The 27,705-nt window shown below is 39.2% G+C and overlaps 1 protein-coding gene across 2 annotated transcripts in view; it reads right to left on the reverse strand.

Annotated features, from left to right (window-relative positions):
• Positions 1-26,061, reverse strand: part of FCHSD2 (FCH and double SH3 domains 2) — a 335,963-nt gene extending 309,902 nt beyond the window's left edge. Inside the window, exons 1-2 of one of the 2 annotated variants that reach the window (XM_074216801.1) lie at positions 25,937-26,061; positions 24,441-24,538 (exon numbers count right to left, since the gene is read on the reverse strand). In XM_074216801.1, the coding sequence (XP_074072902.1) occupies positions 24,441-24,538; positions 25,937-25,957 (119 nt within the window). In that variant the 5' untranslated portion in view covers positions 25,958-26,061. Of the gene's footprint in view, positions 1-24,440; positions 24,539-25,936 lie in introns of those variants that run through there. The other variant, XM_074216802.1, reaches the window with a different exon arrangement.
• Between the last annotated feature and the right edge of the window lie 1,644 nt (positions 26,062-27,705).

Genomic DNA, 27,705 nt, shown 5'->3' on the forward strand with positions numbered 1-27,705 from the left:
TGATCAGTGTCCATAAGAGCACTCTGGTAGTGACATCACATACACTTCCTCTCTAAGGACATGGAAAGGGGAAAATCCTGAGAAATGGAGGAGAAATGAGAGGAGACCAAAGAATCAAAAAAAGAAGAAAACAAAGAAGAAAATTGCAAAGAGAAGATGTGATGGTAGAGATAAGAAAGCAAGTCAGGCATGGTCCCCTGCCAAGGAAGATAAGGATATCTAGAGACAGAGTACTAGACAGAACAGCTCCGGAGTCTAGGGTAAGGAGGAAGAGTAACTGAAACCTCAATACTGGAGAACCCTTGAAGAGTCAAGCACTTAACTTCTGCGGTGGGGGGAAAAAATAGAAAGGGTATAGTCCAGCATTTCCCAGCATTATGACTACAAGATAAGGCAATTCATGTTTACCTCACACTACCCACAATTGCAGCTCTGACTATTGTCTAGCACAATTAATATTCAAACTCAAAATGATGCCCTTAGGTCATCAAGCAGAGATTCTAATGTCAATGTTCTAAGACTGCAATCAAGGAGCAATAATAATTAATACCTGAAGAGCAAAAGGTTATATAAGCCTTTACCATCTGGAATACTCTTATCCAGAATAGTTCCTTTCTTTTTTTTTTGTTTAGTTTTGTTTTTCTTTTTTTTTAATAGTTCCTTTCTTAAGTAATTCCAGAGATTAGACTTTACCATGCTCAGTACAGTCCTAAGGAAGGCTTTTGGAAACCCCTAAAACTGACCTATGACTTCCCCAGCACTGGGGAAGTTCTAAGAGAAGGCAAACCTTGCACAGCCCTGTCCTCCAGAGCAGAATTAAGTTGCTGGGAGGAGATAAGCCGGAAAAGAGGAGGAAACAGAAGACTCTTCCAGGTCTTTTATTTTTTAAGTAAATTCCAAGAATATTCATGCCTGAGTATTAAAACACATTTTAAAGTCATGGGGGGGGGTGGAGGGGAAAGAGAAGGAAAAGCAGGGATGGAGTGTAATTCTCATTGTAAATGACATGTCCATCACTTCCTTCTTTCATTTAGTGTCAGGGTGGTCCAGGTTTTGTTTTTTACCCAAATTAACCTTCCTTGCACTTGTCTGTCTTTTTTTTTTTTAAACACATTCTCCAAGTCAGTAGTGCCCTGGAGCCTCACTGGGACATAGTATGCCTGGGTTCTTAAATACTTAACCAATAAAGCACAAACTCTGGCAGGTTAAACCAATCAGAAAAGATGGCAAGTGGGGCAGCACAGTGTTTAGAGCAAATCTGGACTCAGACACTTAATTGCCTAGCTATGTGACCTTGGGCAAGTCACTTTAATCCCATTGCTTTAAATAAAATAAAGAAAAGAAAGAAGAAAAGATGGCAAGTATAGGTCTACTGTGGCCTGACAAACTTGCTAGATCTAGATTCTAGATGAAGCAGGGCACAGTAAATGACCATGTTGGACCTTTGGGACAGGAAAACCAAGTCCATTAGGCACTCCATTGGGGCTGGGATTGGAGAATACCTGTAGCTAAGGACCAAAGCACTCCACAAGCCTTTGTCCAACCCACTATGGAAATGTATTTAAAATGTATTTAATGTATTTAAAATGTATTTAAACAAGATCTTCCCAAGTAGAGGACTCTTGCTCTCTTTCTTTCCTCTCTTCTCTTGGCAGGATTCTCTTTGCAGCTTCATATGGCCAGACTCACTTGAGTCTAAGCCTATCCCAGCTCTTATGGCTGTTTTTCCTTTCTCTTTCCCTCAGGCATGTTCTCTTAGATCTCAGTTATTCAGCCTGTCCTCTAGCAGCTTGTCATTCAAGGAAAAAGTTTTTTCTGTGAACTTTGAAGACTTGTAAAATAAAAATCCTGAGCTTTCGCAACTTCAAGGTTAGTAGTGAGTTTTTCACTTTTAAAGAAACTCTCCTTTGGCAGCAACACCAAATATCCCGCCTTCATAGAGAGGTTCATCAACAATGAAGCCACATGGAAATTTTTAATCACAACAGCTCTCCAGAACTTCAAGGTCTGAATTCATCCCTCCACCCACACCAATTAACTGTTTGACCTTGGGCAAGTCATCTAACCTTTCTTACATTTGTCAGCAAAATGGTAATAAAAGCTGGGTGATTTTGTCACTACAGAAGGGTTAGGACATGTGTCAATACAGTAAGTATCTATCATAGACAACAAATATTTACTGAGAACTTGCAAAGTGAAACATCCTGTTTTTATGGCTGAAACTCCCAAATTCAGTGACTAGCAAACAATAGATGCTCAATGAGTAATGGTACTACTCCACAACCCAAGACCAATCATCTGACCTACCTTGAGCTAAGTATTTTTAATCCCAAGAATTGATTTTCACTTTCCAATGTATTTCTTCTTGTGATCATGAGAGTCTGTCCAGTATGAAGATAAACTTCCAGGGTTAGTTTGCAGATCTAGTAGGAAATAGAGCTAAGCAAACCAGGCCATAGGAGGACTATACAATGACTATAAATTAACAAGTGTTATATCAACCTCAATGTTTACTGATGTTATCAGAAGCTATACACAATTCAGTTCTTCAGGATAACAGATAAATAGTATTAAGGAACATGAAGATGGACTGGGGATGATAGGGCAGAAGATAGCGCCTAGAGAAGCAATGTTTATATTTAAATCACAACACACATACTATTCATTTAGGAGACTAGGACACAGTTAAAGTGACTTTATGTTGTCAATGCTTCTACTATAAGGTTCAAGGAAGCAGAAAAACCAAAAATGTCCCCTTCTATTTGCCCTGCACTCCTCTGAAGGCCCACAGCTTTCAGATAAATTATTAATAATCATGAGAACAAAGAATACATGTACTGTGCTGCTCACTCTGAATGGACTCAAAGGAAGAAACAGGTAGGTTGTTCAGTTTTATTATTAAATATACAAGCTATTTCTAATAATTTAAAGCCTTTTACATTTTTAAAAAAATCCATTAACCTTGGTTTCTGAACAATGCTTCTAAATCTTTCTTTGTTAAAAATAATAGTTTTTATTTATTTTCACATTACAATAGTCTTGTAAAACTATTAGATTTTTAAAAAATCTTATCTGACTACTTCCCTGAAAATTCTTTTAAATAGTAGAGCTTTAAAGGCCCATTAAAAAGAGGAATCTCCCACAAAATCATGCCCCATCACTGTTTCCTTAGAGACTGCCAGCTGTGTTGTGTTGTGTTACATTTTATTAACAAGATTCAGAACTACCACAACAGCAGGATTTTTTTCCATTTATGCATGATCAGAAAGTAGGTAAGCAAGGAGGAAATTTCTGATGATATCAAAATTCTAGTTTAAATATTTTCCCATGAATGTGCCTGGAAAATAGCACAAATATCAAGAATCACACTGAGTTCCCAGAATTTCAATCACAGAAGAAAACTTCAAGGTTCTCTACTACATGTGGTTCATACCTAATCATGAGTAGTTCCCTCTTTCCAGATCAGAAGTCACCTAGTTTCCATGAGTGAATACATTCCCTCCAGACAGTCCTGGACAATTTTGAATAGTTGTAAACTTAGCAAATTTCCTTTCATCAAGCTGAAATCTGCCTCCCTACAACTACTAGTTCTAGTTCAGCCTTCTGGAAACACAAAGAATATGATTCTCCTTCCAATGGCAGCTTTTCAAAAACTTGATGAGAGCTATCACCCCAGTTATAAGTATTTTCTTCTCTCGGCCAAGCATCCCCAAATCCTTCAACTAATATTCTTCATACAGCACACCCTTCAGTCCCTTAAGCTCTTCTGCATTGCTTCCACTTTGTCAATTAGCATTCCTAAGACATGGTGCCCAGAAGTGAAATCAGTACTCCAGATATGGTCTGACTGGCCCTAGTAGAGTACTGAAAGGACAACATACCTCTTTTCATACAACTGAAGATGACATGAGCCTTTCTGGTTACCATTTCATATTTCTGGCTCAGATTCAGCAATTCAATTGATTTGGAAAAAATTCTATCAAACAGGTTTCCTTTTGGGTTACAGTATTCCTGGTTCTTGGCTTAATTCACCTCCCTTAAAATGCTCAAATTAAAGCTAAACCACTTAGTTTCACAAACTATGGAAGCAAACAGGTTGGTCAATGGACTATAGTCTTACACAAAGTCAGTCAAATTAATAGCAAAGTTATAATTCATTGGTGGGACTCTTTTTTTTAGGTTTTTGCAAGGCAAATGGGGTTAAGTGTCTTGCCCAAGGCCACATGGCTAGGTAATTATTAAGTGTCTGAGGTTGGATTTGAACCCAGGTACTCCTGACTCCAAGGCCGGTGCTCTATCCACTGCGCTACCTAGCCACCCCATTGGTGGGACTCTTAATAAAAGCTTCCCAAGTAAAAGGGAGGCAAATCCTAGTGTCACTGAGTAGCTACACTAAAAACTTCTTTCTATAGTCATATTTTTATTCTGAGAAAGTCAAATCACTTTACAAACTACCAGTACTCTATACATGTAATGTGTTCACCTTCCTTTCCAGGTCAATAGTGGAAGGAAGAGGAGAAATATAAAACTGCTCTGACAGAAATGGAATCAAAAAGGTGTGCATTTTAAAATGGTGCCCAAAACTTAGCCACATCAGAAATGAAAATAAATTTCATGGAAATTTTTCAAAAGAAAAAATGGCAGTTATTTAGTTTCCTGTCCCTCCTTTGCAGTAACACTAATACCAAAGTCTAAAATTTCAGGCTATCCAGGGAAATATGAAGCTGCAAACAGGTATAAGTTATAATGCTAATAGAATACATCCTAGTAATAGTTGTCCTTCATTCTTGAAGAGGACCATGACATCAGGGAGGTGATGCCATGACAAGGACATGAATTGGATTTAAGTGAGAGGCTGCTGTGCTAAGTCACCAGCTCCACTTTCTTCTCCAGAGCCATCTGAGTCCAGTAGCCAGATATGTATCAGGACAACTGGAGATGGATCTGGGTGTGAAGGAATCAGGATGAAGTGACTTGCCTAAGGTCACATAGCTAGTAAATGCTGAAACTGGATTTGAACAACCTAGTGGTTGTAATAGAAAGCAACACCATAATCAATTGGGACAAGACCAGTCCTATATACAAAGCAATTAAGACAGACCCTCCATTTCCCTCTGCTCTCCTGCCCCGGCCCCCGGCCCCAACCCTTCAAACTTTCCTGAGGTAGCTTTTCTTGGGAAAAACAATCTCTCTGCCTGCACTAGAGGTTGCAGCTAACTGATCTGGTTGAAATACATAGTTTTGGTAGATTATAACTATTAAAATAGGAAATGCTGAAGACTTGGCAGCATTTAAAATTCCTATGAGCTATCTTGGGGAAAATCCTAAGTACTCCTAAAGATTCTCTACATGGTAGTTTCTGCAGTACTGACCTGAACAAATAGACTGTACTCCAACCTGCCATACTGGTCCAAAACTGGCACTCTCCCCTTAATATTCACATTGACTTCAATATGAAACCTTAGTATGGACTATAATTATTCCGAGTAAGAGAAAAATCAAAATGAAAAAGCTAGAGAAGTAATGAGATCTATAATCACTGAAAGCAGTTTGGCCTGTCTTCTCAGATAAGAAAAACTAAGATGATTAAGAATGTCAATATGCATTTGGAGCTTCAACATTTGAATGTATACCTGGGACATTCAGTATAGATGTACAGTGAGCTGGATTCAGAGTTGAACGGGGAGGAGAGTTAGCTGAATTGCTTCCAATAAATTGCAAAGCACCCCACAAAAACAAAAGGCCTATCTTTTCAGCATTAACATTCTACTAGTGTTGTTAGAATAACAGTGAGACATAAAATACAACTGCTTCTATAGAATTAAAAATCACCTTTACATGGAATGAAGAGGTACAAGGTTAAGAATGTAATAAGAGATCATCAAGAAACTGTATGACAGAAGTCAGGATGGGCTGGTATATGACAAGTTAAGAGAATATACATGGAAGGCTAGAAGTGCTGCACTGAAACCCAGGTGATATCAGCATGTTGAGGAAAACAACAAGTCATACAAAATCTGCAATTTTGGAGAGAGTTCCTAAATAGATGAAATCATAGATCTAGTTCAGTATTTGAATTTACTTAAATTGAAAAAAAAGTTTAACAAGTACATAATAAATGTATTTGACTAAAAATATTTATGTCATTAATTTCATATATACCTACATATATTTTCCTTCTCAAAGAGATTTAAATTTAGAGGTATGGATCATATTTGTACTAAACAGCCATAAAATTTAAAGTTGAAAAGACTTGAGAGCTTCAGTTTATATGAGAGACTATTTGGGGATTTTTTTTGTCCATTTTTTTTTCAAAGAAAACCACATCATCAGAGATGTGATACCATGACAAGCACTTGAATTAGATTTGAGTGAGGGGGGGGCTGTACTAAGTCAGCAGTCTCACTTTCTCCTTCAGAGCCATCTGGGTCCAGTGGTCAGATATGAATCAGGACGACTGGAGATGGCCCTGGATGTGAGACAATTAGGGCTAAAATGACATGCCAAGGTCACACAGCTAGTAAGAGTCAAGTGTCTGAGGCTGAATTCGAACTCCTTTCCTCCTGACTCCTGGCTCTATCCACTGTGCCACCTAGGTGCCTTATGAGACATTAAAAGATATGAAGTGTCTTGCCCACAACCACTGAATCCATAGAATAACAAACTCTAAATATCTGAGATTGCATGGAACATCAAACTGTCTAGTCCAATCTGGAGCTAAAAAAGCATTTCCACTATAGCATATTCACCAAGTGGTTAACCAGTCTCTGCTTGAAGGCCTCTAGTAACGTGAAGACCTCTCCAACAGAAGCCCATCCTAGTCTTGGAAAACTCTCACAAATTATTAGAAAGTCTTCCCTGACATCAAGTTTAAACATACTTTTTCTGGCAACTACCATCCACTGTTCAGTTTTTCCAGCTGGGGTCAAACAGTTCAAAAATTTAAACTCAAAACTGCATGCAATACTCTAGTAGAAGACACATCAGAGCTGAGTTGAGTAGGACTACAATCTCTTCATTCCTGGAAGTTATGCTATTCAATTTAGGCTAACACTTCAATTTTATTTTAAATTTTCCAATTAAAAATGTATTTCCTCTTCTTTCTACTCTCCTTCATTTGGGGAGGAAAAATGCATGTATGGTCAAGCAAAATTAACCCCAACATTTGCCACATCCAAATTTGTATGTTTCATTCTGTAAGCTAGGTCTATCACCTCTAAAACCAGAGAGGTAGCAGCATACTCTGGAATCATTTACTAATAAAACTACATTATATTATACTACCAATATCTGCAGTCCACTAAAACCCCCTATGGTCTTTTTAAGGGCAAACTACTGTCTAATCATGTCTCCCCAATCAGTATTTGTCAAGTTAATTTTTTTCTGCACCCAAGCATAAGACTTTTTATATAGTCCTGCTGATTTTCTTTTCTTTTCTTTTTTTGCAAGGTAATCAGGGTTAAGTGACTTGCCCAGGGTCACATAGTGTCAAGTCTTAAGTCACATCTGAACTCAGGTCCTCCTGACTCTAGGGTCAGTGTTCTTTCCTCACACTGCTAGCTACCCCTGATTTTCATATTTTATTGCTTAGCACAATGTTCTAGTCAGTTAAGATTTTTTTTGATCCTAATTTTGTTAACCAATGTGTTAATTATCCCTCCAAATTAAATTCGATAATTATGACAACTGCCTTTTTCCAAGACAATGAAAAAAATATTAAACAGCAGAGGGCCAAACATATTACTGGAAAGTCTTCCTTCCAAGATGACATTAAACCATAAATAACTATTCTGAGTCCAGCTACATAACTAGTTATGAATCCATCTAATTGTGGTCTAGTCCATAGTTTTCCATCTTGTCCATGAAGACAGGATGAAGTAATATATCAAAAACTTTGCTAAAAACTAGAAGTCTATCAACATTCCCCTAATCTATCTCTTTAGTAAGCTTGTCAAAAAAAAATTTATTTAACCTGTCATGACCTGTCATGCTGACTCTTAATAATCACTGATTACCTTTCTTTTTTTAATTAAATTTTAGTTTTTCAGTTATCAAGCATTTTTTCCCTCCTCCTCCTCTCCTTTGGAAAAGAAAAAAGAAAAATCAAATGTGTTCCTATAACAAGTAAGTTCCCTATAACACATTCCCATATTGGCCATATCCAAAAATGTGTCAATCTGCTTAGCATCCATCACCTCCCTGGCATAAAATGAAAAGCATTCATCCTCCGATCTCTTCAATCATGAGTGATCATTTTATTGCTGTAGCTCTTTCAAAATTGTTCCTTTTTACAATATTGCTATTACTACATAAATTCTTCTCAGGCTTTTCAATTCACTCTGCATTAGTTCATATAAGGTTTCCCAGATTTTTCTGAAACCATCTCTTACCTCACTATAGTATTCCATTGTATTCATACACCATAATTTGTTCAGTTATTTCCCAAAGAATGGATGTACTTACAAGTATACCTGCACTTCATTTCCAGTTCTTTGTCACCACAAAAAGAACAGCTCTCTTTGAAAATACTCACCATCTCCACAACAATTAGTTCTGGTATCTTCCTAGGAAACAATGTCACACTCAGAAACCTTTAATTTGTAAGACTCCTTTCTCTTTCCCTTATTGGAAATTCAGACAACCTTTGACCTTCTCCACTTTCATGGTACCTTTCTCATTTTCTACAATTTTTCAAGTGCAAGTGACAAAGAGATCATAAATCTGCCAGGGTTTTTATTTTCTTTTTTTGGAGGGGGGGGTTGAGTTTTGTTATTTTTACTGATCAAGGACATAGCGCTCATCTGGGTGAAGTAACCTGAAGTCATCAAGGGGAATGAGCTGCTCTCATACTATCTCCTTATGGCCATTAACTTCCTGTGAGCCATTTTTAATCTGAAATTTACATTTGCAAAAGTAATTCTTCTTGGCAGAGAAAGCAGAAGGAGATGAAAATTGAGGAGCTCTGCTTCATCTGACGCTGTCAGTTATCATTGTCTCAGCTATTCCAAGGAAAGATTGTATTCTTTCTCTAATCTTTCCTTTCCCTCTAATTTTGCTAAAAGTGAACAAACAATATCAAGTAGAAAAAAATACCTTTTTTTATTTTCCCTCTCCAATGTCAGCTCATCCAGCATTTTAAGCAGGACCATACCACACCTTCACAGTCATCCTCTGTTACCTAGTCTCACTTTTCTCTTCTGAATAATTTTTTTCCAAATCTAACTTGGTAAGCTAATTCTCCATGCCCATCCTTGACAACCATCTTCAGACAAATCCCATGGTTATTTCATTCATATCCATTCTTGAGCTCTCATTCCTCCTGGGTTAACTTTCCCTGTAGCATTTTAGTCCATGAGATTCTACCTATCCCTTCTCTTTATTTCCTTTGAAATCTGCTTCTCCACTGCACATCATTGGATATAATATTTGTCCTTCATAATGCCATGACAAGCATGTGAATTGGTTTTGAGGGAGAGGACCATGCAGAGCCACCAGCCTCACTTTCTTCTCTGGAGCCTTCTGGGTCCAATGGCCCAATAAGAATCAGGATGACTTGAGATAGAACCTTGTTAAGGCAATCAAGATAAAGTAACTAACTAACTTTACTAGTAAACCAAGTTTAAGAGACTAGTAAATGTCTGTGGATGAATTTGAACTCCTGACTTCAGGGACAGTGCTCTATTGGCAGCACCATCTAACTGCCCTGCCTTGTTTATACCTCCATTTCACAAGGTGTAGGGCACAATCTCTCAAGCTGTTCTTGTAGACAAGATAAAGAAAAGTTGCCTAGATAATAATCAAGTGAAAAAGAAATAAGGTAGAATCATAGTCAATTCTTGATTACCTGCAATATGAATATTCTAAAAATAAAATACAATTTTAAAAACTACACTTATTTGGTTCTGTAATGAACACTAGTACAATATGTCCTTCTAATACTCTAGAAACACACATTTCCAATAAAACAATGAAGTTGCACTGCAAAAGTCTAATGCAGAAAGAGCTAGAAAGCTGCTTCAGTCAAGCCCTCTGCTATCTCCACTACAGAGGAAAAATCACATCACCTCTCAGGATGATTAAAAGTGCCAGTCCTAAACACAGTGGTTCTTTCTTGAGCCAAATTTGCCAGTTATCTGCTTTATGCTTTTTTTTTTCTGAAGGGGTGGGGGAAAGTCCATGTGATTTGTGGCTGTTGTTGTTGCTGTTTGCCTTTTGATCTTGAAAAGTACCTTGACATGGGGAAGGTAATGTCAAGCCTTACAAGTGAACTGGATTTAAGTACTGGTGTGCTGGGCAAAGTCACCAGCCTCACTCCTCCAGAGTCATCTGAGTCTAATGCTATAGATATAGATCAGGATGACTGGAGATGGCCCTGAAGGTAGTGGAAGACCTTAACCTTTTTAAGCTAAGATCTCTCCCAGGTCTCAGTTTATCTGGGACAACAACCCTAGATGATTTAAGGTTAAATAAGAATTGAGGCAAAAGACGGTCTAATTTGCCTACTCAAAAGAATCAATCTAGGAAGGGAAGAGTAGACCTTTTAAGCCAAAACAGAAACAATTGCTATTTACACTAACTCTGGGCAACCAGGATCCAAACAATGACCAAAAGAGGATTGGAATGGGACCCATTGTTGGTCATAAATGAAAGCCAGCATGATTACCTTTCTTTTCTTGTGCCTCTCAGAGCCCAAGTTACTCCAGATAAAGTCACTTCTCTGGGTCTCAGTTTCTTTATCTATAAAATTAGAAGATTGGACTAGAGGCTTCTTTTATAATTTTACTCTTCATCTTCCTATTGAGGGTCATATATCTAATTCCACTACCAGAATTTTTGAGATAATAAAGCTGATACAAATTAATGCATCTTTTAAAACAAAATCACATTAATTTGAAATGCAGTTGTAACTACTATGAAGTCAAATTTAAAACACCTATATTATAAAAATCTTTTAAAGGATGGCTGACATCAATGAACCTGAAAAAATGGAAGCCCCAACATTTAAGTAGAACAATAAAATTTACTCTTTTGGTTATATTAAATAATTCCAAAGGGAAAAGGCAGCTTTAAAAAAAAGGAAAAGAAAACAAGATAAAATGCACTAATACTTCTCTTGTAAACCAGTAGAGCTAAGTAAAAAATAAGAGAAATATTTTTAATTTAGCCATCTTAATGATGTCATACTCTATTATGACAATTTCCTCAGAGGAAGAGTCACAAAGGATGACCTTTATGAAATGGCCATGGACAAAAAAAATCACAACATAGGAGAAGGCTAGGGAGAAATCATCTACACTGCCTGACAAAATATCCATATGACATTACACTGTCACTTAAGGATAAAAGTATTTCTGTCAATAGACAATGATCTAGTCCAGGCTTTATTTAGAGACTTTGTTAAATGAATTAAAATGATTAATCATTCCCTATGGAAAACAAGTGACATCCTGGTTAATTCTCTCCTACTGACTTTTCTACTTGAAACACAAGTTACTTCCTCTCTCTCTCTCTCTCTGGGCTCCATTTTCCACCTTGGGAAAATAAAAAGGGTTGGAAGAGATGCTCTCTTTCAGCTAACTAAATGCATTCAAGGTTTTTAATCATTTTGTCAAAATCACCTTGTTGGTAGCTTTATAATCAGAGTTCATTTTAGAAAATATGATTTTAATTTATTTTTACAGAGAACCTTTTTTTGAGTGTTTTAAAAATGCCTATTTTTGTGGTGATGAAAAGAGAGGGATATTTATGTATTTAAGCATTCCATTAATACCATGGAATCCACTATGCACTCCCCTCTGAGATCAGCTACATAGACCATAACATGTCCAGTGTGCTCAACTGCACTTTGATATTTATAAACTATAAATAAAAGGTAAAAGATAGAAAAATTGTTTGACATTGTTTTTCTTTCAAGACCTCAAGTGCAAAGAGTATTTTATTCATTATCCTTAAATTACACATTGGCACCAGAAATGAAACATGTCAGAAAGCTCCATCATAAATCTTGCAAAGTTTCCCATATGGCCAAGCTATTCACATAAAATGAGACACTAAACCTTTTCCTCCATCTCTTGCCTATTAAAAGGATGTTGGCACAAAACACACAAGAGGCTGAACACTTAACCTGAATATGCCTAAAGCAATATGTAAACCCTATTGTCAAAAATAATACTGAAAGTACCAAGGAACCAAAAAGATCACTGTTAATGTTTGGTTTCTTTTTTTATTTAAGAAAAATATTTTTAATTTTTTCCTGTAAATTTACAGAATTTTTTATAAAATAATGAAAATTTAAAATGTGTTAAAACATCATTCAGCTCTTTTTCTATTCTATTTTTATTCTACTTTTTCTTTTAAAAATTTTTCTCAATTAAATGGAAAAAAATTTTTTTAACATTCACTTTTCAAAATTTCAATTCCCAGATTCACTTTCTTCTCCCCTCCCTTTCCCCTTCCTTGAAAAGGCAACAATTTTATATGAATTATATATACATGTGAAGACACGCAAAACAAATCTCCACATTAGCAGTATTGCTAAACAAAATAGGAAAAAAAAGAAAACGAAAGAAAGTAAAAAAGTATGCTTCAATCTGCATTCAGACTCCCAACAGTTCTTTGGACATGGATACCATTTTTCATCATAAAAGTCCTTGAAAACTGTCTTGGATCAATCATTTTGTTTATTTAAACAAATAATATACTACAAAAATGTAAAGTTATATATATATATATATATATATATATATATATATATATATAATATATTTACTTACAATAGAAACCTTTCTATTAGGGTCCTTACAAGATGATACTCTGGAATGGTTATTAATTGGGAAAGGACTAATATAAAAATGTATCAATAAATTTAATTTTCTTAAAATTATAATTGTTTTTTATATTTTCCATATTCTTAAGGGTGAAAAGGAATTAGTTTGGTAAAGCTGATTGTTAAAAAAATTTTCAGTCTCTTTCATTTCAAACACTGAACATAAAATTTTGTTCATGACTATTCAAAATGATCTGGTTCTATACTAAACTGAATTATTTCCATTTAATCAAATCATTGCCCCATTTGCAATATTAAAGTTCAAAATTAAATGGTATTAGTTAATACATTTTTTGTAAACATTTACCAGCACCCCTAGCAGACACATTAAAAAGGTTACATGAGTTGCAATTATATCATATAACTACTAAATTTAAAAGGCTGAATAGTACAGAGCCTATAAAGTTGGACAGATCTTTGCTTGTTCATTTGCCTGTTAAACACTTTGGGGAATACCCAAAGTATCTCCCTACAGAAATAATATCATAAATAGGAGTTAGGTGTCAGGTCAGACAACAGAATACTTAAGGTTTTGAGGGCCTGCCTATTTCCATGTGGTTATGTTTCAGGTTTTTTTGACAGAGCAAGAAGAGAATAATAAGTGAAAATCTGTCTCCCAGTGCTCCCACTAGTCCATGACCTTCTCTCCCTGAGAAGGAGAGACAGCTATGCCACAGCCCAGCTCCTTTCCCTCATCTCAAAGAGCCCAGGCTACTCTCCACCATGCCGGTGGAGTTCAACAGTACCACCAGGCCAGGATGCAACCAGTAGAAGTTGGGCTAAATCCCATCTAAAGTCCCTTGCTCTGTCCTGGATCAAATATGTCATTCACAAATATGGTCAGGTTAAATAGACAAATGCTTCTAATTGTTTAGAGTGATGTTTCCCAACAGTGCCTCATGATACCCTGCTGTTCCAAACAATGAGAACAGAAATTGCACCAAAAAATTTTAGTATTTTCTCCTTAAAAATAGTATATCATGGGCAGCTAGGTGGCATAGTGGATAGAGCACCAGCCCTGGAGTCAGGAGGACCCGAGTTCAAATTTGACCTCAGACATTTAATAATTACCTGGCTGTGTGACCTTTGGCAAGTCACTTAACCCTACTGCCTTTCAAAAACCAAAAAAATTTTAAAATTTTAAAAAATGAAATTTAAAAAACGTATATCACATGAAACAATTTTTGAGCAATTGAGTATAATGTCATCTCTTTTGTTCTGAAAAGTCCTTAGTTCCCTTTCTTTCCATGTCCAACTTCCCAAATCAGACTGTCTGGGTTCTGTCAGAACACTTCTAAGTCAGAGGGTTCAAGGGTCAAATGAGCTTGGAAAGCAATCAATGAGACCATGAACTATACTCATGAAAAAATCTGTGATTTTATTAAAAGAAAAATATGGGGGGTGGCTAGGGGGTGTAGTGGATAAAGCACCGGCCCTGGAGTCAGGAGTACCTGGGTTCAAATCCGGTCTCAGACACTTAATAATTACCTAGCTGTGTGGCCTTGGGCAAGCCACTTAACCCCGTTTGCCTTGGAAAAAAGCTAAAAAAAAAAATGAAAGGGCATTTAGATGGCACAATGGATAGAGCACCAGCCCTGGAGTCAGGAGGACCTGAGTTCAAATTTGACCTTAGATACTTACAATAATTACCTAGCTATGGGACCTTTGGCAAGTCACTTAACCCCATTGCCAATGCCAAAAAAACAAAAACAAAAGCAAAAAGAAAAGAAAGATATACTATTTAATTAGCTGTCTTTTGTGTTCTTAGGATAATGAAGTGACAATATTATGGTGATGGTTACTACCCTTGCCCCACTAACTGCACTGGGATACTGTCTGGGGTAAGAAGAAGAGGGTATAGGACATACATAATGACTGCAATTTCAAATTTTCTCTCAGCCTTGCTAAGGGAAAGACCCTATATAATGTCATATATATATATATATATATATATATATATATATATATATATATATATATATATAACTAGAGAAAACAGTCAGGAAAAATACTCTGTGCAGCTATGGACATGGTAACATTTTTCATAATGCTAGAAATAACATTTTTCTTGGGAACTGAGTTTACTGCAGAGCTTACAAAACAGAAAACATGTGGAAGACAACTACACACAGATGTGCCAAGGAGATCAGAAAGAAGGTTCAAATAAAGCACAGCTGAACAACTTCAAGGAGTGCTACATCCATAATAAACTGAAAACAAGTAGAAACCAAGATGTAGCAGGATAGTCCTAACCTCAGTCATGATAGGCAATGTCAATTAAAGCATGCATAAGTAGAACTAAAGAGATAAGAATGAACTCCTATGTTGTTCCCAAAGTAAGAAAGGAGTGATAATGAATCCATCTCAATCATTCTCTGGTATATAAATGGCCAAAAGCTATGAAGAGATGATCCTCAAAAGAAAAGTAAGCTCTCAAAAACATTATGGGAAAATGTTCCACATTACTAGCAATTAGATTAATGCAAATTTAAACAACTCTGGACTTTCACTTCACACTCATCAAATGGGCTGGCAGAGATGACAAAAAGGGAAAATGACAATTGTTGAAGGAGATGCAGAAACAAAGGAACTGTGCTGAATGCTGGAGACTTACAAAAAGTTCAAAGCATTTAGGTAGGAAAGGTACAACTATACCCCCAAATCACTAGACTACACATAGAACTCTGATCCAAATGAAACCACATTACTACTGGGCATCTAGGTGGTACAGTGGATAGAGCGCAGGCACTGGAGTCAGGAGGTCCTGAGTTCAAATCCAATCTTGGACACTTAATTGCCTAGCTGTGTGACCTTGGGCAAGTTACTTAACCCCACTGCCTTAAATAAAAATTAAAAAAAAAGAAACCAGATTACTAAGTATATAACACCAGAGAGATCAAGAAAAATAGAAAGGACCCATACATACAAAAAATATTGATAGCAGCATTCCTTATTGTAGTAAAGTACTAGGAACAAAATGAATGTTCATCAACTGGGCAATGGCTAAACAAATTATCATATACAAATTTAATGAAATATTATCATCTTGGAAGAAATAAAAAAGGGATAAATTCAGAGAATCATGGGAAAATGTGTATGAACTGATGATAGAATGTGAAATGACCACCTGGAGAAAACTTTACACATTGACTATAATATTATAGTCATAATGAGATACAAGACCTCAGACTGATGAAATAATCAATAAGGACTCCAAAAGAATTATACTTTCCACCTCTTGGCACAATGGTAAGAGCCTAAAACAATCAATTTGTTGTTAAAGCAAGTGTTTTTTGGAAGGGAGCAGTAATAGGGAATGATATGGAAAAGAATAATAGTGGAGCCAAAAGAAAAAATAAATATCATTAATGAAATTTAAAAAAAAATAAAGAAAGCAGAAGGAAGTTCAGGAGGTATCACAGATAAACAGAGCAGTCTTGAAGCTATCATGTTAAAAATGAATATTTACATCAAAAAACAACCTATACATACATAATAGGGATGCATGGTTTCAGACATAATTCCCTTTTTTTCTTGTTCTTTTTCATATTCTTCATGAAATATTTAAATTTATTGTGGTCTAACAAGTTCACAACCAAAAAAAATAAAAAGGAAACTTTTTAAAAAGTCCATCTTAAAATGACACTATAACTAATGCTAAGTTAGGCCTCCTTAAAAATATTAACATAATTCAAACTGAAGTCCCGAGAGCATCTTGAGGTAAAAATCATGTTATCCTAAACCTTCATACAGGCATTCACAGATTAAAGGATAATGAAATGAACAATGAGAGAGGAGTCAGGGAATTTGAGTAGAATTTGACTCTGCAACTTATTGGTTAAAAGTCTGTAGGGAAGTCATATCTTAAGATTTGAAAGCTGCAAAGAACTCAAAGGTCACTTGACAGAGAAGGAAAATGAGGCCAAGAGAAGTTAAGTTACTAGTTCAAGGTCAAAGATGTTGGACAGTGAGTGAGAATTTTATATTGAAACCCAGGTCTCTGTTGGCCTCTCCAGAGGATCTTAGAGTCAAACTCTTTGAAATATGAGTAATCTTGTGTATACATACACACACACACACACACACACACACACACACACACACACACACACACGTTTATCACAAGGATACTCTCAGGCTCAAATGAGGTGACATTAGATAGGAAGATCATACACAAATTGAAGTTACTGTCATCACTCTTTCTTAAAATATTCATTCATTCAATATTTGAACAGCAAAATTCAATGCCTAACATTAAAAGAGATAAAAAGTTTAGATGAGACACAGTCCCTTCCAAAGATTATAGTCTAGTAGGAGATCACAATAGAAATAAAACAATAAAATAAAATAAAATATAAATATATTAGTGAGTTTGTGGGGAGGGGAGAAGAGTCATTACAAACTGCTAGAAGATCAAATAAAGACTCCAGGAAAAAGGTACATTTGAGATGGTCTTCAAGTGTATTTATAAAAGAGCAATGAGGAGGGAGAATAATCCAGGCATAAGAAGCAATATGAGTAAAGGCATGAAGGCAAGAGTGGGCCTTTCCAGGGAATTGAGAGAGGTTTAATAGTTCAGCTAGAACATAAGGTGAATAGAAAGAAGTAATATAAAAATGAATTTGGAAAGGTTAGGGAGCAGCAGATTGGAGGAAGCCTTGAATGCAGGCAAAAACTCTGAACTTAATTCAATGAGCACTCACTCTTAAAAAGTCACTGAAGATTTTTGAGTAACTGAGTCAGTCATAGGACCAGATCTATATCAAAGACTATTCAGGCAGTGGTATCTTTGAAGGGCACACTATCTATAGTGGGCCCAAGAGCAGGTTCAGAGAGATCTGAATAATAAGCTCTCAATTTATTCAGCAGTTGCTAATTCAACTAAAATGGCAAGTTTATCAAATAACAATTGATAGGAAAGTTGGGAAGACTGGTGAATAGATGTGACAGCAAAATTAGGACTCAAAAAGGCCTTGATAGTCTAAATTAATGGGCTAAACTGACAAAGCTTAAATTTAGTACAAAATACCTGGGCATTTAGCAAATTATCAACTTGATCAGTATAACAATCAAAGAAATTAAAGTTATCTAAGGCTATATTAATAGAAGAATAGCTCTCCTCTTCCTCTAATTGGCCACCATATGGAACTTCAGCGCCTTAAAAAAAAAATCTGTTGTATTTATTAAAAATTTCAATTCAGGGGGCAGCTAGGGGGCACAGTGAATAGAGCACCAGCCCTGCAGTTAGGAGGACCTGAGTTCAAATCCAGCCCTAGACATTTATGATTACCTAGCTGTGTGACCTTGGGCAAATCACTTTAACCCCAATGCCTTGCAAAAAAACTAAAAAAATAAATAAATAAAAATTTCAATTTGTGGAAACTTTTCCTCAGCAGTCTTGACCTGTATCCTGTACTTCTTTGCAAAGGTCAGCTCCCTAAATGTGCTCAGCATCATGCAAAAGCATTCAATGACAAAAAGAAAGCTACATTCCTACCTATTTGGGTCTCTATTTTCATATCTGTAAAATGAAGACTAAGTAGTCTTTGCAGTCCTTTCCATCCTTACGTGATGACCCAACAATAGACATTGTGTATTTGGACTGGGTTGGACTCAATAGTCAATACACAGTCACTGACTGCAACATTTCTACAGCCTAGTGCAAAAATGGGCTTTGTCATTTGTATGAGAGTAAAGACTGTTTTCCTTTTCTATCTGTATCCCCAGTACTTATCACAGTATTTTGCACTTGTTAAAGTCTTAATAAATACTTTACTCATTCTTAATATAGTAACCATGGAAAAGAAAGAACACAGGAGGTCAAAAATCTGAAGGTCAAAAATAAACAGAAAAATCATTACTCAAAAGTTTCCCACTAGATCAAACAAGTAGCAGAAATAATTACAAAAATAAAATTTTCATGACATGAAATTGAAAAGCTTTTGCAGTAACATGATTAACACAAACAGAATCAGAGAATCAGTTGACTAGGGAAAAATAATCTAAGTTATCAAATATATCTGGTAAGGTTCCAATGACCAAACTATATAAATAGAAAGATTATAACCAACATTTCTCTAAAAAATTACAGCTTATTAACCACCATATGAAAGAATACTCCAAATCACTAATAATATGAGAAACACAAATCAAAACAATCCCAAGTTTTCATTTCACACCTGGAGAATTGGCAAAAATGATAAAAAAGATTCTCAGTCAAAATGTGAGAGGGATGGTAGAAAGACAGGCATACTAAAGCAGGTTGGACTGTAAACTTGTATTGATAAAGCTGGAAAGCATTGCAAAATGACTAAAATGTCCACACTCTTTGACCTAGAGAGTCTATTGCTAGGCACATACCTCAAGGAGGTTGATGACAAAAGGAAAGGTCCCATATGCACCAAAATATCTAAAGCAGTATTTTTTATAGTAGCAAAGAACTAAAAGCAAAAGCACTGTAGATGCTCATTGATTGGTAAATAACTAAACAAATTGTTTTGTATATATATTATTACTGTGCTGTAAAAAGCAATGAGTATGATGAATACAGAGAGACTTAGAAAGATTTATATGAATAGATAAAAAATAAAGTAACTGAAGCCAGGAAAAAATATACACGACCATAATCGACCATAATAATTTATATGAAAAGTAAATCAACACAACACTGGATACTGAGGGCTGTGAAATTATAATGTCCAAGCGTGGCCCCCAAAAAATAAATGTAAGAAGTCAACTTGCCCCAATTCTTTGCAGAATTGATGAGGAAACCATGGTTGTAAAACACTGAATATAATATCAAAACATTTTCAATATGCTGTTTAGTTTTGCTGAAAGCTTTTCTTCTTCTTACTTTCTTTTTATTATAAAAGATGATCCTCTGGAAAAGGGTAGGAGAAAGGATGTAGTGGTAAAGGTAGGGGACATAAAAACAAAAATATCATAAAATTTATTTTTTAAAGGTTTCCTTTTCCACAAAATGATCCCTTTTTTAGTCCACTCCAAATCCTTATCCTCAACTTCGCCTCCAAATTACTATATATTGGGGGGGGGGGAGTGAATGGCAGTCAGTCTCCTTGCGCAAAATTCAGAGGGACAAGAAGATGGGGCAAAAAAAAAAAAAAAGGAAGGAAAGGGAACCAAAAATAAGCCAACTCCAAGTAGGATTTTCCTATTTCAAGTCCAGAAAGTTTTTAGAATGTACCATTACCAGATTTATCTCACATTTTTGAAACCATGAAATCTTTACTGATTAAAAATTTCCTTTATTAATTAATCTTCACCTTTAACTTAAAACTGTGGGGCAAGTGGGAAGCCCATTTTATAAAAAGGCATATGATTTGTGTGAAAATAATTTTGATATCCATTTCTAATATTTTAAGAGGAAAGTTAGCATTGTACATAGAACACTGGACTTGGAATCCAGAGATAATCTAAAACTCACTAGCCATGTGACCATGATGAGCATGACACTTAGATCTTTGAGACTCACTTCCCTCAGCTACAAAACTAGGATACTAATATCTATCACCTCATGATACAATGAAGGCAGTTCTGACTGTGCCAGGAAGACTAAGGGATTTAGAGTCTAGAGACTTGTGTTCAAATCCCTACCTCTACTTATATTAAACTCTCTGAGCCTGAAAATGTCTTTGTGACTTGGTCTCCTGCTGTAAAATGGAATAATATGTCCACTACCCAAATATGTCCACTGCCTACTATTATGACTACCTCACAAGATGACTGCTGAAGATCAAATAAGGAGTATATTTAAAGTGCCTTACAAACTATAAACTGTTGTCATAATCTATAGTTATAACACCAGATAATACCATTCCTCTTACCAAAAAAACATACTACAAACTTTAAGGTGTTATATAAATAGGAACAATTTTTTTCTATTTAACTTGCTAATTAAGACCAGAGGTTCCAGACTTCCTCCTTTGGCAATTTCTACCTTCCTCTTTTGTCAACTTAAGTCACAAAAAAAATCTCTGCGAATGAAATAAATTCACATTTTTGTTGTACTTTCAGGTTTACACAGTACTTTCCTCCTAACAATGCTATGAAACAGGGAATACACAAGTCTCATTAAATCCTTTCCACAGATAAGAAAACAAAGCCTCAAAAAGGGGAAATATCTTTCTCCTGGTTATCAAACCCAGATCAGACCTTTCTCTCTCTCCAAAAACCACACTAAATTTACTGTTCTACAGCCGCTGTTACAGAATAAGGAATCTTAACTTCTATCTCTAACAAGCAAGAAAAAACAGTTCACAACAACACAGGAGCAGGGAGATTATTTTAATTAACTTAACTATAAAGAACATATCACTCCATCTGAAGTCCAGATGAGTCCCTTAAAACACCAATACACTCTAAGTGTATTATGTATCAGTGATGAAAATGTCTTGCATTATCAAATACACAAGTACTTTTAAGTAGCCCAATGTACATTGGATAATGACAAAGAAGGTTCAAAGCTGACTGAACAAATGCCATCCACACCCTAAGGAAGCCAAACTTCTAAAATATCTCACTTCTAAATGTTTTCACATACATTATACCCCAAATATTTAAATTCAGTTCAATAACATTTGTGAAATACTAACTCCAATTGAAGCACACTTACTCTTGGATGGGAAGAGGCCATCACAGGTTACTAAGAGAGGAATGTCATGGGACATAAGGCAGGTGGGTGGTAGGGTGGACAGATCTGCCTGATACATCCCAGCTGAGTGACCCTGGCAAAGTCCCTTCACATTCATGAGCCCCCAGGCCACTCACTAAGATGGCAAATTACAGACAAATTGCTGAACTATATTAGTGAGAGTAGAGATTCAAAGAGGTTATCTAACAACATGAAATATATACAGACCAAATAAAAGCATGAAGCATTGCATTAGGGAGTTGGGAAGGTAAAGATGAAAAATGACAGTCTTCTGTCTTCAAGGTTTTATTCTAGTGGGAAAACTGAAAGGTATTCACAGATAACAATCATGAGATAGAATGAAATTAAACAAGTAAGGAGCATAAGTGATTCAAAAAAAGAAATCTAAATTTTTACTGGGAGATTAAAGGGTATTATATAGAGGCGGAAGTATCAAGCTGAGCTTTAAAAAAATACATAGATTTCACTAAGATATCAGAAAAGTTCATTTAAAGCAAGAGGGATGACATCTATAAATATAGAGAAGTAGAAGTCAATGGAATAAGATTAGAGAATTATTTGTGTGTGGAGTGGAGGACATAAAGAAAAATAGGACAAGATAAGGTTAGAAAGGTAGTCTGGAGCTAAGAATGGAATGTGCTTGAATGCCATGCTAAGTTATCTATCGACGGTCTTTGAGGAAATGAATGAGACAATCAGAATTGGCACTTTGATAGATGTGTGGAGCACAAAAAATAGCAAAAAGAAAAAGCAAGAGGCAGAGAAATCAATTAGGGTGCAACATAACATTGGATTTCATATTTATATTGTGCTTTCATGTTCATTACCTCATCTGGGAAAAGTTTATTCTGACCTTCACATTCAGATTTAATTATGTATTCCTGTACTTCTTATAGCCGCTTGAATTTACTTCCTCTACCTACTTTGCTAAACTATTTAATTTCTTACTGGACAAATTCAAAACCACAAAAGTCAGTTCAAAATAATGAACAAGGATTGCAATGTGAAAGAATATTAAGCTACCCCATTAGAATGAAGAGAAAACAGTATAAATTAAAAAAATATTACTTTGTATAGTGAAGTTAACAATTTTGTTATGCTAAGTTTTAGGGAAGACATTTATACACTTCAATTTTAATTCCTGAAATTAAAGACATATATCAGAAATCTCAAAAAAGGAAAGCTCAGTCTTACTTAATCTAGAAAAAAAGTACAATCTTTTTTAAGAAAAATGTCTACAAGTTATACAATTATTCAACTAGCCAACTACTCAAAATTATTCAATAGCCACCTATAGTAATCATTTTACAAATACAGACATTGGCTTACATTAAACTAATATGTGGGAAATTTTTTAAGAGAAAAATTATTCTGATAAGGTTTAAGCATATTACTAATTATAGTTTAAGCAATTATTGAGGAAAAAATAGTATGCAAACTAGAAAGATAGGTGGGGAAGAAAGCAATAAATCTGGACATAGAAAAGATGCTTCCTCTAATACTTATTTCCTTGGTACTACAAGTAAGTCACTGAACCATAGGAGCAAAGACAGCTCAAAGGGAACTTAGATACCATGTAGTCTAATGCCCTAGGAGGAGGAGGATCATAGTAATGATAGTAATAATAATAATAATAATAGCATTTATAAAGTTTTGCAATTTCCAAAACAGTTTACAAATATTATTTTGTTTCATACTCGCAATTAACAATACTAGCTAACATTTCTATAGGGCTAAGCACTCTCATTTCATGCTCACAACAACCCTGAAAGGTAGGCACTATTACCTCCATTTTACAGATGAGAGAACTGGAGCAAACAGGTGTTAATTTAACTTGCCCAGGGTCTCATAACTAGTGTCTCATGCCAGATTTGAACTCGGCTGCTTAGATGAGGAAAACTGAAACTAAAAGAGGTTAAGAGACTTGCCCAGGATCATCCAGCTAGCAACTTATCTGCCCAGTAAGTATGAGACAAGATCTTGGGTCTTCTTGACCAATTCCACTATCTCACCACTGTCACAACACCACTACCAAGGCTCTATTTCTTCTTATGTAAAATGGGGAGAATACTCCTTGGAGAATCTTTATCCCAGGATTTTTATAAGGTTCAGATGAGATAATGGACTTTGTGAATTTTACAAAGCTATATAAATGCCATCTATTTTCATGTAGCCGCTTAATATGAAATTACTTTTCATTTTCTACACCAATACACAATTACTTTTGTCAACTCTACTGTGATTTGAGATCTAATAAAGTTATTAGAATTTTAATACAATAAAGCCTCTCTGGAGGTACAGCCAACACTCCCTCTATAACTAAAACTATCAAATTCCACAATGTTGCAAGGTACCCATTTGTTAACTGCAATGCTACCATGACCATCAACACAGAGACTCTTAAAACAAAAAATACATCTAACATTTTCAATTTTCCTCTTGAATTAAGCATTCCAAGATCTGAAATCAGATTTTTTTTTTTGGTCAAGTTCCAGTGAATAATTTTTAACAACATTGACTTTCTGTTGATCCCAAAGGCATTTATCAGTAATCACTGGAAATGGCCACTTTGGTGCACAATTGTTTTGAGAATTCAACAATTTAACAGGATTAAAGACAACAGAGTAACTGTCTTTAAATATATACTTCAGGCATTCGGCTAAGAGATCATTTAAAATTAGAATCACTGTTATGATGCCTGACATTCGTTTGACTTCTTCACAACTGCATTTATACACTGTAGCCTTCCCCCACTGAAGAGAAGAAAAGGGTTGTATTGTGCTTGCTTCAGTTATAATTTCCAGCTGTGTCAAAGCTACAGCAGCCGAAAAGCAGGAAATCCAAGAGGAAATTCCATCATCAGTTCCTGGGGTTTTGTAACCCAAATGTTCTTCCAAAAGGGAGATATTATAAGATTTTTAAAGGTGTCTGCTGTGACCTTACCTCATATCTTCAAGTAAATCACATTCTGCCTGATGTTTGGCCTGAAGTTTTGTCATCTGTTCAACCTGAATATTTTTCAGTTCCTGTGTAACTTTCACCTAAAAGATACCAGAAATGGATGTAGATAAAACAGACCGTAGGATGAACAATACAAAAAGAACTGAATCACAATATCATATGCCCATCTTCCAGTCCATTAATTGCCTATCTTTAGGCACCTCCGGAAAATAAAATGTTTTATGAGCTTGCCAAACAGGCCAAAACACTGGTTTAAAAAGAAAAAGATGTCAATTTAGACAAGCTGGATTATTATTTGAGCAACCAAGCATCCATGTTCTTTCTCATCTAAAAAAATGCATTTCTTTTTCTCCAGACCTCATCAAACCCATCCACAAAAATCAACGGGGGGGGGGGGGGGGGGGGGGGGATAAAGGAAAGGACCCTCCTTCACATCCATAACGTCCGGTAACTGCTAGTTACAGGACCATGAAATGGGCATCGATGAAATAAGTTCTCCGTAATGGCTGCATGACGATCCTGGCCTCTGACAGCCCGCCGCCAGGGCCAGTCCCTCGGAGGGATGACAGCCGCTGCCGGGTCCGGGCTGCCGAGTCCGGGCTGCCGGGTCCGGGCTGCCGGGTCCGGGCTGCCCGGTCCGGACGTGAACTCTCACTTTGGCTGCGGGCTCCCGCGGGTTTGGGCGGACTGGGCTGGCCGGTGCTGTGGGGGGGATGTCAGGCTCCCGCGTGCCCATCTGCCCGGCCGCCCCGCGTGTGTCTGTGTGCCCGTGTGCCCGTGGCTCCGCCGTGACGGGCATTCCCGGGGGCCGCGGCCGAGGCTGCTGCGGAGACCCGGGCCGAAGCGGTCCGGTGGGCAACGGCAGCAGCGGCAGGCCGGGCCGAGGGGGGCTTGGCTTCGGGGGGAGAGGGGCCCCCCTCCAGAAGGCTCGGGGGGCTGGGCCGGGGGCCTCCGTGGAGGAGGCATCCAGAAGGGGGCACCCCGTGTGCGAGGCGGGCGGGAGATCTTGGGGAGCACAAGGTCAAGTGCCTGCCTTTACAGATGGGGAGACTGAGGGCCGGCAGGGGGAGGGGCTTCTCCCAGAGAAGGCCACGGGGCGCCCCCCGCGCCGGCAGTCGGAGGGGGGCGGGCAGGCCGAGGGGTGTGCCCGCCGCAACTTCTCCCCGCGGCCCCCGAGGGCGCCCAGGCCCGGGGCGGCGGGGTGAACTAAACAAAGCTGCCCCTCGCCCGCTCCGCGGAGCCGCGGGGCTCGCCCTGCCCCCGGGCAGCCCCGAGAAGGCACTTTGCAGCGGGAATGCGCGCACACACGGGCACACACGGGCACGCACTCCCACACGGACACACGCGCGCACACACTCACGCGTCCTGCCAAGGTGCAGCGGGGGGTCTGGGGGCGCGGGGCTGCATCGCCCCCCCCGGCCCCGCAGCCCGGGAGAGCCCCCCGCCGCCGCCCGCCCCGCCCGCCCCGGCTCGCTCACCTTCCTCGGCGGCGGCTGCATGATGCTGGAGGGACATGAATCCCCGGCGGCGGCGGGAGCGGGCCGGGCCGGGCCGGGGCGGGGGCTCTGCGGGCGGCCGGGCCCGTCTCCGAGCGCGAGGCTTCCCTGGCGGCGCAGCAGCGGCGGAGCCGGGAGGCTGGGCCGGGGCCGGGAGGCTGGGCCGGGGGTCGGGAGGCTGGGCCGGGGCCCGGGAGGCTGGGCCGGGGCCGGGAGGCTGGGCCGGGGGCCGGGAGGCTGGGCCGGGGCCGGGAGGCTGGGCCGGGGGCCGGGAGGCTGGGCCGGGGGCCGGGAGGCTGGGCCGGGGGCCGGGAGGCTGGGCCGGGGCCCGGGCCGTGCGTGTGTGCGCGCGTGTGTGAGCCGGGGCGCGAGCTCCCGAGGAGGCGGGGCCGGCCGGGGGCGGGGCCGGGGCGGGGCCGCGGAGAGGCGGGCCGGGCTGGGCCTGAGTTCAGGTCCCGCCGCCGCCTCTGCGGCCCTTTGTCCGCATACTCCCCTCCCCCGCGGGCCGGGGCCCCGGAGCCGGCCCCCTCCTCAGCTCGGAGGCCGGGCCGGGCCCGTGTCACGCCGGGGCCCGGGGCCGAGACAGAGCAGCCGGGGTCCGGGCCGCCCCGGGCTCCACCCAGCCCGCTTGGGCCGGAAGGGAGGGGCGGTAAAGAACCCCCAGCCGGAGGGGGCAGGCCTGCTTCTGGGGGGCGGGGGAGGTTTGGGGAGACCAGCGCGCGCAGAACCGCGGGGGCGGCGCGTGGGGGCCCCGGACTCCCCTCAGCCTCGCTGCTGCACGGGGGCAGCTTTCCTCGCCTCTTCCCGCCCGCGGGAGGCGCGCGCAGGCAGCCCCGCCCCTCACGCGCCGGCAGCCCCGCCCCTCACGCGCCTGCACGCCCGACGGTGGGCGGGGACACTATGCTAATACACGTACGCGGGGCAGGCCCCGCCCCCGGGCCGGGCTGCCGCTGCGCGTGCGCGGCGCACGCCTGCTGTCGGAGCCGCAGTCGGGGTGGCCGGGGGCCGCGGCGGCTCTGCTGGGCCCCGCGCTCACTCACTCGGCTTTATGCTTTTTCCACTTCCCTCCCTGACTTTATTCTTGCATGACTTCCCGGGTCCTGAATCCTGTTTGCACGCCAGGCTCTTCAGGCCCCCGTGTCCATGGATGGCCGCCTGCTTTGGGGGGCCGGGGCCAGGCGCACTTCTCCCGGGGAGGAAAGGGAGATCATTCCGACCTGTCACCAATAATTTCCTGAATCCCCATGGCGCTTTAACTGTGGCCCATCTAGTTCATCTGCTTCTGCTTCTGGGGGCAAATACTGACCGTAGGCCCCCTTTGTAGGCTCTTTACTCCTCATTCCCCTTCCTATCTGTTCTGGCCCACCCCCCCACCTCAGGCCCTTGCAGACTGAACCCCATAATTGATCCCTGCCCCACAATTACCAGTTTTCTTTTAGTTTTAGAAAACTTTAGCTTTCTTTTAAACAAGTCAAACAAGGGGCGGCTAGGTGGTACAGTGGATAAAGCCCTGGAGTCAGGAGTATCTGGATTCAAACCCAGTCTCAGACACTTAATAATTACCTAGCTGTGTGGCCTTGGGCAAGCCACTTAACCCCATTGCCTTACAAAAGAAAAAGAAAAAAATAAGCAAGTCAAACACCATATCCTACCCCTTTCTTGGACATTCAGCCCCCTTTTCACCCCAAGATGTTATTCATTTTTCAGTACTATCTGACTCTTCAGGACCTCATTTGGGGTTTTATTAGCAG

This window comes from Macrotis lagotis, chromosome 1 (assembly GCF_037893015.1).
Source record: "Macrotis lagotis isolate mMagLag1 chromosome 1, bilby.v1.9.chrom.fasta, whole genome shotgun sequence".
In the NCBI taxonomy this organism is placed as follows: Eukaryota; Metazoa; Chordata; class Mammalia; order Peramelemorphia; family Peramelidae; genus Macrotis; species Macrotis lagotis.